Source organism: Nipponia nippon, unplaced genomic scaffold (genome assembly GCF_047370975.1).
Source record: "Nipponia nippon isolate SJK-2023a ecotype South Korea unplaced genomic scaffold, ASM4737097v1 scaffold_4, whole genome shotgun sequence".
Lineage (NCBI taxonomy): Eukaryota > Metazoa > Chordata > Aves > Pelecaniformes > Threskiornithidae > Nipponia > Nipponia nippon.
Window position 1 is genome coordinate 69118999 of NW_028262358.1, and position 12491 is coordinate 69131489.

Consider the following 12491-nt stretch of genomic DNA (forward strand, 5'->3'; position numbering starts at 1 on the left):
GCATAATGTGTCATTTGTGACCTGTTGCATGCACAAATTACTTGCATTTTGTATGCAGTAGGATAACAAAATGCTATTGATTTTGAACTTGACTTTAGGAAACTGATCTTTATTGCTAGTTGTCACTTCGCAGATTTTTCTTCCTGTTGTGAAATGTTTGATCTAAAATTTATGTTTGAAGTGATGGAAGCAGTGATGGTTTCATAATATTTAAAAAAAAGTGTATAAATTCTATGCTAGTAGATAGACATTACTCATAAGCAGAATAAACATTCTATAAATAAGACTAAATTTCAAATAAGTAACAAAACCCATGTAATATGCCAGTCTTCTTCTGCTTATACAACACTGCTCTGTAGCAGAGCAGCTTCCTGGGGCTTGAAGTAAGCACTGATCAGTGTCAGGATCCTTGTGCAGAAGGAAGTTTAAAAGGTAGACCTAAGGGAAGTATATACAAATGTAATGCACTACATAATAAACAAAGAAATGTAGAATAGTGCGGGGTATGAATTTTAACACTTTATAGATATGACAGATTAAGAGTTAGGGAACCTCTGATACCAAAATTGTCCTTCCCAGTTCTACAGATATATATCAGATACATAAAAGTCATTTCAGTTTCACTTTAGAGTATGTTTTCACTTTCTACAGAAAAAGGAACAAAACCAATATTCATTAGCATAAGGACTGGAAGACTTGTTATGCCATCTTCTTTTTTTTTTTTTTTTTAGGGACAAATATATGTACCTATGGGTAATATCAAGGATCTAATCCTTTCTTCATTTATTTCTTTAAGAATATCAATATAGTGATTCTCAAATAGAGGCTACTAACATGTTGTGATGGCAAATAACTGAAAGTCTTCAAATGCATATTTGTCATTTTCTATGTGAAAAGTGAAACTAAATCTGTTTGTATAGAGCCGCTCTGTCACTTTCCTTACCTCCTCATCCTAGAAAATGATTAGCTTTATAGGTTGTATCAGCTGTGACAGAAGATAGGTGATCTCAGGGTGAGAAGCAAAGGTATGAGCAAACCAGGCATCACCTAATTCCATGAAATTTCAAACCTCTGTGTGGGCAAGGGAGCCTGAAATCACTGACATTAATTTAGGAGTGTTGGTATCATCAACCAGACCAGGAACATATGTAACATATATTTGAATATTTTAACAGTAGTTTACAAGCAGATATTGTAAACTAAGTTAAGTGGAGATACTGTGCTCTTCTACCAGTTTTGACTGTGGAGCAATGAATAATTTTACTGTTGTTGTTGTATATACTGGAAAACAAATACTAACCAAGATTGTTTAGGTTATCACTTTCTTTTGTGAAGAAGAGTAATTTGAGAATTTTCAAATGTGGTAAAGTTTCAGTTACCATAGTTTTGGTTTGTGTCCAGAATTACCATTTCTTAATACCCCAGGAAGAAGCAGATTAAGTCACTGCTGTTAACTGTCCATTAAATAGTTAATGTGCGTCAACTGTTGGCTTAGCTAGCGTACACACTCGCCTTCCTACCACCTTTCTAGTACCAAAGCTATGCTTTCTGGAATTAAGTCTGCTTTGGCACTTTGTTTCTTAGGAGAGTATTTCATTAAGTGAAAAATGCCACAAAGAAAGGTATTTAAAAATCAGCTACAAGCCTCTTTGCAACTTGTAAGGATACTGGACACGTAAATCATTTGTGTTTCTGTTAGATGAAATGGAGTATATATGTTCCTATTGCCATTGATATGTGTCCTTGACAGTGGAATTCCAGCCAAACTCCAAGTGGCATAGATGCATTAGGTCCATTACAGTCAATGGAAGTACATTTAATCACATCACCTGAGAATCTGGCCTACAGCCCATAACAAGACAGTCCTTTGGAGAGTAATAATATCTTATTCTTTCATCAGTCACTCTCCTAGGTCTGTAGCTATTCATGGCAGACTAAAAAATGTCATGTTATAATCAAAAAGGCCAGTTGTGGCTATTTCACCATGTTTGCTCCCAAATTAACTTTACTAAAAGTGGCCCCAGTTCAGGAAACACTCCTTCCAGAAAACACAAGGACCTGTTTTTAATAATGCAATATTTACATTTATTGTGACTATTCTGATTACAGAGCGATCTCAAAACAACATTCATGTTCTTGATTTTTAGGCTCCAAGTGTTACATTCTATTTCCTCTGCTTTGACTATTTGCCTAGGACGTATGTCTACAACCACAACAATAATAGATGGTAAGAACGGATCCGTTCCCTCATCATCCATGAAAGTGGGCAAGAAATCAGTTACGGAAGACCTCGTGACAACATTCAGCTCACCAGCAGCATGGCTTCTTGTTGTTGCTCTGATTGTTACCTGGTCAGCAGTAGCTATTGTAATGTTTGACTTGGTGGATTACAAAGCCTTCGCAGGTAAAATTCAGCATATTCTGTTTGACATCTTGTATATTAAAATTTAAAAATTTATTAAGGAGTGTGTATTATGTAAATATGCATGTCTCTCACATTCTTGGAGCCAGCACAGTGTCTCTGCTGAGTTTACCAAGAGAGGAGATATTGTGAGAAATGTCAGAACATATTAGTTTACACTTCATACATCTTTATACTTTAAATCTCTCTATTTTGCAGCCCATCCTCATCCTGGAAAATGTGTATGTTGACAGTAATATAATATGTATATGAGCATGTGTGGTCAGATTTCTGTTTTGCAATTTCTATATAAAGTTATTTCAAGAAAAATAAAATTAATTATTAATTCACATTTTCTGAAATATATTTTAAAATCTTTCATAGCTGCCTTGAGTATACTGACATCTGCTTACACAGTTCAATGACAAGAAATATGCAGAAGATCATTTATAAACTTTAAATTAATCTTCAAAAACCATAAGTACAGAGGACCAGATTCTTAACATTAACTAAGTCACACCCTTATCTTCAATGAGGCAATAATTCTAGCCCAGTTTAAAACTGGGAAAACTGACTGAACAAGAGCGAGTTTTGGGGTACATACTGGTTACTGAGGGCAAAGATGAAAATGAAGACATGTGCGGTATAAGGGCTGTGACTGTGGTTGAGGAATGGGAAGAAAAGAGTGGTGAATAGAAATTATCTCATTGCTACTTGATTTTTATGCCTTGTATCTGGCAATGATGTATATGGAAAATAAAATAAAATAATTACTTATGTTTGTAAAGGGGGCATAGTGTTCAGCAAGCCACTTCTTTGGCAGCAAAGCTTTTGTGAGGTAAACAGGCTGTAACAACTGGGAAACACATAGATGAAACAGAAAACAAATGATTACAGTCCTTTTCTTTCTTAAATAAGAACTCCGGCTCTAAAGTTATCACATCTGTCACAATAATTAACTAGTAATTGAAATTCAGACTTCAGCCTTTTAAATCAAAACAAATTGAGTTGATGTTTCAAAGTTAATTTCCTGGACTTTATTAGTTTACTGATAAATCCATAGATTTTTGTCCTGCTATATATCAATATTGACGTCAAGATTTACTTAAAAAGCTTTTGAGACATAGATAGAGCGTGAAAGAAACTGCCCAATCCTGGATCAATGGATGTCATAGAAGCTTGAAATGTGGAGAAAACGTATCACAAACCTCTGTTGAGTTTTTTGCTTCTCATTTGCCCTTGTTTTCAGAAGGAATTTGCTTGAGTCACAGAAAAACATAAAGTTCCTTTTGAGTAATCCTCCCAAACCAGGCATCAGATTTTAATTTGGACACAACACACTTAATGCTACAACATAGATGTAAACCAAGAAAGAAACCACCATATTCTGATTTTAATTTTCCATATTAACTATCAATCAATCAATCAATCAATCAATCAAGTTCTTAATATGTTTTCAATAAGAAGTCAGGAATGAGGGCATAACTTGGGCAAAGCTCCTAAACTAAGCGATTCCAGAACTGGCTGTCAGCTCATGCATGCTTGATATACTAGTCAGGGTAATGTTAAGCAATGAGACTCTGTATTCAGAATGGAGACTGAAGGAAACTTTCTAAGCAGATGGAAATCTGATGTTCATGTTGTATTGGTTAAATGAGCTTAAATCCCAAAGGTGTTGACGGAAACTGACATTTTGAGACCAGGCTGTAGAAATACAAAAAAAGTAAAATTTAATCTGCAAGGTGAGTTCATATTTTGTGGAGATCTCTGAGAGATGATACTTTCATATTTTGAGTTCATGAGCCCATTTCTTTTCCTTCCCAAAGATATTTCTGTTCCTAAGTAAGTGATTAATTAAGCCAGCATTTAAATCAGGTCTCAACACTGAAATGGTAAGAGAAGGAACTGCCATGCTCCTTCAGACCAGGATTTATTAGACTGTTTTCTATATTTACATAAACGTAACAATGGCTACATAGCTCCTATCATGACTGCTGGGTTTCAACTCCTGAGTTCCTACTCAATCTGATTTCTCCAGGTGAAAATCACTGATTTATAAAAATTCCATGGAAATAGCTGAAGATTTCACATAGGATCACATGACTGGTGTTCTTGATACTAGACTGATTTTCACCCTCTGACGCTTTAGCCCTTTGCCTCCAGTGGAGGTAATGTCTTTTCGTACAGGAAGTAGAATTTGGAGCATATTTTTATGTGACTCCTCAAATCTAAATCCCAGTGATATTTTCTCTTGGGTTTGACACTGCTCTTTGAACAACCAGAAAAGTAGTGAATAGTTATTTTCAGGACTGTAAGTTTTGTTTTGCAAGCATGATTAAAACTAATTTCCTAGTATTTAAATGTAAATGAAAGATGGCAAAGAAATTATATTCAACTGTATATTTTTTAATCTATAAAACACAGAATATTTAGTGTATTTTTTCCTTAAATAACACTTGCCTTTCATAAGTCAGTGCATTCAATTTCTTTCCCATTTCTTTACCTGAAGTTCCATGAAGTTCAAGTTTAGAAAGTATGCACAGCATATGAATGAGGCAAGCTGAGAGAGCTGAACTCAGTTAGTCTAGAGAAGAGGAAACTGAAGGGTGACCTAAGAGCAGCTTGCAGCTTTTTGAAGGGCATTTATAACGATGACAGATGACAATCAGTTACCAAGATGATGTTCTTGCTGTATCAGGTGATATAACAAGGGGGATATGGCCAGAAATTGCTGCCCAAGATGTTCATGTTGAACACTGCAGGGGGAAAAGTCTTTACCAGGAGGGCAGTGCAGCACTGAAACAGGTTGCTGAGAGGGGCTGCAGATTCTCCATCCTTGGTAGTGTTCAAGATTTGGCCAGAAGGCCATGGCTGGCCAGATCCAGTATTGGGAACAGTCCCTCACTGAGAAGGATTGTACTAGATGAACTCTAGAAATGCCTACTGATCAACATTTATGTGATTGCAAGTTTTCACTGAAACATCTGTTAGAATTACATAAGGTATTTAGAAAGAACCTAGCCAGAGATCTCAGTGGAGACACAAAGATAACTAAGGGGCAGATTCTCACATCCTTGCATACAAGGAGTGGATCTATGGACCTTTGTAGTCAGGATTTCACTCACTCATTTGTACAGTTAATCCTGTTGATTTTCACGCAGGTATTTCACACTGATTCCTAGTGGGATGACTTAAAAGCGTACTGTGCACATCTGCAGAGCTAGCCCTTTGCCAGATATGTGGGAAGCAAGGACCTGAGTTGGAAGAGTTCTGGGAGAGCTCGGTAAAAAGCGTCACACACCTCCACACTGGGGCTGGCTCTGACTTATGGGTTCCCACCAGAGACTTCCACTATGTTTCTGTGCCAGAAATTAACATCTCCATAGCAGAGCCGCTAGTAGACACTGTAATGCACAGGACTGACTGCAGCAAAAGACAGGAGTGGGTTGACATAGTAAACCAGGCTGGGAACTGTGCGGCTAAGGAATAAATACAGATTTGCTCCTCCTGATTACACTAAAGAGCTGCTAGCCTTCTGGCCAATAAAGGAAATGTAATGCTCTAAATTATGAGTTTACCTAGATTATACAGAGATTCATGGAGCTCAGTAGAAACACAACACATCAGCAGAGTAGGAAATATTTTAGACTTGAACGCAAGCATTGCTCTCTTGTTTCAACAATTAACAATTTTGCTCTCATTATCTTAAAAGCAAATAATTCCAAAAAGACACAATGTATTAGTATATGTATTTTAGCTCTTATGTATTCTTTTACCAGTATAAATTTCACGTTGCCTCTATGATTACAGAGTACCAACCCATAGGTTTTTCTTCTTGATTACTATGGTTTCATGTCCTTTTGGAAGTAAACTATCAAGTTTGGGAATTTTGACATATATAAGATGAAATTTGTCCCAGAAGTAACTATATGAAAATGAGGTGTTTGGTTTCATCCTAAAATAAATGTGGTAAATTACTGTTGGGAGGGCCCTCTCTATTCAGTATTTGAAAAGGAGCCTTTAGAACTGAGGGAGGCTGAGGAACTTAGCTAAAACACTTAGGTTTTAGGTAGCTGAAGTTAGATGACATGAATTCAAGCTCCACTTATAGAAAGATTTAAGATTTATTTTGTGTAATTTTACACATCCATTATTGTAAATTCTATAGTACTCTGTAGTATTCAGGAGGTGCTGGTTATGATGTAAAATATTGCAGGAGGATCCTGTGTTATAGGGTGCATGTGTAAAGCTGTGCCTCCTTGGTGGTTATGTCTCAGTTTGTTCAGAGGTTAGAACAGAGATGAGATTTACAAGTCAGCTTTGGCAGTGGAATTAGAGGAAAGCATGAGCCAAAAATTAGATCAGTGGTGAAATATTTGCCCCTGTTCTATCTACCCAGAAGAAGAAAATTAAATTTTTCAGTGTTTTTCTTTAGTGTGTTATGTTCATTCCTCTGAGGAAAGAAATGAAAGCTTGCATTCCTATCATGTTGTACTATACGACTATAAAGATGACTGACATATTTCTAATGTGGCATGAAGGTGACATGCATTACAAAAGCCTGAGATAAGAAACTACGAATCTCATGCAGTATGTAGCATGTATGAATATGCAATAAGTAACATACTGCTTTGGAAGATCTCTCATACATTCTCACAATGTTCAGAAATGCAGAAAAAAAGATTCATTTTGATTTGATGTGTGCTTTTCAACAGTTTGTTATTACTACCATCTTTTGTGTTAGAAAATACACCTTGTTAATTGGCTTCATAATTCATGAATGTATTTCACGCATTTCTTCTACACATAACTGGATTATATATTTTAATTGGTAAATGTAACTAAATAATTTGAGATTATTTTAGTCCTAAAGATTGATTGCCCAGGAATCCACATTTGCTAATGGGCTAATAAAGTGTTCAGAATTCCCTGCCATCTCTGTGACCAATTACAGCTAATTAACACCACCCTAATTTCAGCTCCAGAGTGTTCAATATTCAGAGTAAATTGGTAGTGATTTAGCCAGTCACCTAAAGGCCAGACTAAATCAAACCTAATGAAACCTCACCAAATCTATGAAACCCAAAACTACCCACAAAACAATCTAAGTGAAAATATAGAAAAAACACAGACCGCGATGAGCTTGCCATTTTATTGTGACTGCTTTCATAAAAGAAAAAATAGCAGGCTCTTTGTTGTGGATAATTCATTTTGCTCAATCATAGAGAGGCTTTTTAGAGACCTGCAGCCAAGGCAGATCTCTGTGGAGGTAATAACGCCTGTCAATGACAGGAATGGAGAGCAAACAGGGCGTGGAGGCATGGAGCTCCCAGCCCCACAAGAAGCAGCAGGGATTCCAGTCAGATGTTCTCTTTAAAGCCTTTTTTTTCCTTTTTCCTTTATAAGTTAATGGCAAAATGTCTGGCCAAATTGTTGTGGCATTTGGCTGGCTCTGGGTAGTCAGGATGATATATCTGTTAATATTTTCCAATAGAGGAAAACAAACAAAAAATTAGGAACGATATATTCACATGAACATCTGTATTTTGGAGAAAAAAGACACAAGAAGGTAAAGAACAGGACTCCAAACAAATTGTACTGTATAATTGACACACGGACATTTGTTTTCCCAGTCTCCTGCATGATAAAACTGTAATGTGCAAAACCTCTTATGTGTAGAGTGTTTGTTTCATTGTTAAGAGAGTCAGCAAAAAACGGCTATTCTACTGGGTTTATTTTCTTTTTTTTGTGTGTGAAATAATCATTACTAGGAATATATACATCCATTTTTCTTTGGGAATGTTATCACTCTGTAGTTATTCTATTGGGCTTGTGTTCACTGGAAACTTTTAAGAACTGCAAAAAGAAGAGTGTACTTCTATTGACACTTCTATTTTATGACAGTATATCCATCAGTATTAAAACAGATAATACCTTTGCACTTATTCAGGAAAAAGAATTAACTTCCGGCTTACTTTAAAGCACCAGCAAACTTAACAGAACAAATAATTTTGTCTCATGGTGGAAGAGGTGTTTCATAGTCTCACCAAATTGAAATAATTGGTAAAAGCTTTTCCATACATGCAAAACCCTACACAAATCTCCTACAGCACAAAGGAGTGGGATGTAAAAAAAAAGGTGTTGTCCCTTGCTGTCCTCACTTTGGAACTTAACAAAACAGTGCTATAGTCTTTTGAAATACGATTTTTACTGTATTTACAGGTGTCAGTCCAGAGCATGAGTAAACAGCTTATGCATTTCAAAGTTCTTAATGAAATTCTTAATTAAATTATATGGGACTTCCACTAATGTACCCAAAACCTACAAAATAATTTTTTTCACTGTCTTCCATAATGATAAAAACAATTAAAGGGATTTAAACCCAATTCCAGTTTAAAGAAAGGCTGCCCAGATGACATCTTATTTCCCATGTTTCACTCTGCAGCAAATCTTACAGTTGAGTTATAAACCCCTAGAAAATGATTTTATACTGGAAAGAATGACAGTCTATAAGTACTGCAGTGCTGCAAGTGGTGCATTCATCCCAAGTGGTCTAACATATACAAGATGATAAATTGTGATAGATCAAACTTCATGAAGTCACGAAGTTGAAAATATGAAATTTCAGAAACTGACTCAATGAATAGGAAAGGATCTAAGAAGAGAAATAAGTTGTGCATGCTTAAACGCGCTTCATGGGATACAAAACACAAACCAAATTTCCAGCCCGTAATGGTATCTGTGAAATTTCTAATTTTAAACAAACAAACAAAACCAGTAATTTATTTCAGTAACAATTGCAGTAATGTAATTCTTTGGTTATTTGCTGTTGAAGAAATTGAAATAATTCAACTAGAATCAACTATATGTAATATATTCTTTTCAACAATAGAATATATTTGTAACTTGTGAAAACACCTGTGCCTTATTTAACCATGTTTTTACATTGCTCTAATTCGTACTGTATTATCTCACACCTACAGCATATTGGTTTTCTTTTTAATGAACTCCAATTTCTGTTTCATAACAGCAGCCCCACAGAGATGAAATAACTCCTTACTTCACTCTGTAACTGCTTCCTTTAGTCAAGCGACAGCTGAGGATGTTCATTATTGCTAACGGTGTTTCTTCCTTTTTTTTATTGGCCTTTCTGGGGTTCATCCTGTTGCCATCCACTATAGCCACCTATTCACAACATTGCGATGATCCCTGTTTACCACCTGGTAAAGACGTTCTGCCTGCAGTGTTCTGAATACACGTGTGCGTGTGCGGTCTGCTGGCCGGCGATAACAAAGCATGGGCACGAGCAGAGTGCCAGAACGCGGCAGCACTGCTTCTCTGCTAACCCCCAAACCTGGCTGGCTGGGGCTGCAATGTTCATTGCAATAGCCTCCTCCTGATTTTCACAACATGCTTGATGCACTCACTCAGGAGATTCCCAGGAAACAGTGGCAAGCTGAGAGATACTCATTTTACCCTCATAAATGCCCTTTAAAAATGCCATTGTACAATTATTTAACAGCACTGCCTTTTTAATCTGAAGTTAGGATCTGTGTTCTTAGTCAGAGAATTTAATCCTTAGAATGAGAAAAAAATAAAGCTTCAAATTATTTTAGATAAAATATCTGGCTGTTTCGGAAAACACCACCTAATTAGGGCTGGATCCATCAAATCAGAAACCTTTCAGCTGATATCAAATCAAGTCATATAAATTACATGTAAAGCCCATCCTAAACCTACATTCCTGTCCATGTGTATGGCTATAATAAAAGTACCTGAAATTACTTGATAGTTTGTGACATTTTGTGAATTTCTTTCTAAATTTTGGAAAGTAGATTCTAGTTATAACTACTTTGTTCTCGATTTTGGGTAGAATGCCTTTGTCCACTTTCAGGTGAGTTTTTCTCTATGGACTTGACCTCAATATAATTATCTAAGGCTGGGTAATGTTGAGCCTGAGTTTTCTTTGGCATTGTTTTTATACTTATAATTCAATATACTTATAATTCAAAATCAAATTATTATTTTACGCTTATAATTCAATGATACCCCCCAAAGTTTGTCTTGAAGCTTAGTGCTGTAAGCATTACAAAAATTTTAGTCTATGAAATAGGAAGATAAGACCTAAGGACACCTATGCTGATAAACTGGAATATTAATAATGGAAGACTTTATGTGTGTATTGAGTTTTATATCTTAGATACTACTACTCAGAAGACCGCAGGAACAAACTACTACCACTAATAAGAAACCTTAAAATAAATAAACTTTCAAATTAAAATGAAGGTCTCTCTATACTTATAATAGAATATTTTACTAAAACTAGGATATGTTTTATTATCACAAACTAGTGTTAGGCTTTTGTATTTTATCAAACATGACAGAAATTCTGTCTTCATCAGCTCTACCTTGTCAGTATCAATGAATTAGATTATATCTCACAGATCAATCTTTACACCAGATAATTACCATCATTTGTAATTTAATTGTATTCAATTCGCTGGAGTCAAAATATGTAATTGATGAAAATCCAACAATTATTAAGCAATTCACTGCAATTCATTAAAAAAAAAAAACCAACAACTTTAAAATAGGTTGAACTCTGAGGATATATTTAACTATTTGACAAGCAAAAAAGATTGATAGGAGACTACATTCCTGGCAGAGTTATTAAGACTGGAATAATGACTGAAGTGATTTGCACAGATAAATCAATTAGTCACTTTTTGTTGTGCACTTCACAGGAATAAATGACACAGACCATGAAACATAACCAAATTTGCTTGATGTGCTACAACAAATCATACCATGCGATTAATCAATTCCTGTTTCCAAAAGCCACTGCCAAAGGACTCATTATCAGTCCTGACGAAAAAAGGAAGGTTTCTTCTGTTCACAAAATACCACAATTTTACTGAAGTTGAAGTAACTTTGTTACTTCATGAAAATTATCTTCTGTCTCAAGAATGTACCTAATGCTGATTGAAGGACTTTGGAAGTCTGCCATTGGTTGATTTCAGAGACTTGTGTTAAATGTGAGTTATTAATTATCATTAAACGTACGAATTCTATTTTCAAATCAATTGGAGTTAAAATTGTGAACCAAGGAGAGTTCAAAGCTGAACAAATTAGTTGGTCAGAGTTCTTGTTCACACATTTTGAATCAAATTACTGTTTCTGTACCAATAACACTGGAGAGCTATGAAGAATTGTAGCAGTTTAATTTTGATGTAATGATCAAGAAAGTCAGTTTCAAAATATATAAGTTTTCAGAAGAATTTAATACCTACAACACATCTGAAATGATTTCTTAAAGAATTATTTTAACCCAATTTGAATTTGTTTAGTAAAGAAAATCCAAACAAGCTTCCAAATTTTCTTGCAGATATCTACAACAGGTAACAAACATTCTCCAACCAAATTCATTTGAGTTTTCCTACAATAAGGTTTTGTTGAAAGGTAGTATACAAAGTCCTTCAATTTGACTGGATTGTTTCTCTGTCAGCTTTAGCTCTTCCAAATTTTAGCATTTGCCAGAAAGTTCTGGAATTAAAATTTTGAAGTTCTCACTGAAAAAAAAAAAAAAAAAAAAAAAGGCAAAACCGTTAATTATTCTCATAGCAGTGAAAGTCCCAGCACAAGTAGAGCTGAACTTTTACTGAACTGAAAAACATCTCTTATGCTGTACCAAGTAATAAAAGGCCATGACAAAACACAACGTTATAGCAAAGAATTGTTGGTGGTGACAGTACTGTTTTGGAATGCAAGTAATTTATTGAGGTGAATAGTTGTGTTGACCTGGAATTAATTATGAATGTAAAGTTACAAATCTAAATGCTTAGACAAAGTGTACAATGACAAGAAGGATTTAAATATGGAACAGCACCACTAATAAGATCCATGTCACATACCTCAGTCATATGAAAATAAGGTGTCATGTCCATGCTAATTTTTCAGGCTTCCTTTCCTTCCTAGTGAATGTAAAGGGATGGGCATCTTTGGATATTAATTCATATAACCCTAGAAAAGATGTCAGAGGAAGGTGAGAGCCTTGCCTTCTGAAGGTCACAATATGCCTCTCTGCATTGGC

The 12491-nt window shown here is 35.4% G+C and overlaps 1 protein-coding gene across 2 annotated transcripts in view; it reads left to right on the plus strand.

The window, feature by feature from the left end:
* TRDN (triadin) overlaps window positions 1-12491 on the plus strand; it is a 239576-nt gene that overhangs the window by 35915 nt on the left and 191170 nt on the right. For both annotated transcript variants that reach the window (XM_087774852.1, XM_087774851.1), the window contains exons 2-3: window positions 2195-2404; window positions 9583-9624. In XM_087774852.1, the coding sequence (XP_087630978.1) occupies window positions 2195-2404; window positions 9583-9624 (252 nt within the window). The remainder of the gene's footprint in view (window positions 1-2194; window positions 2405-9582; window positions 9625-12491) is intronic.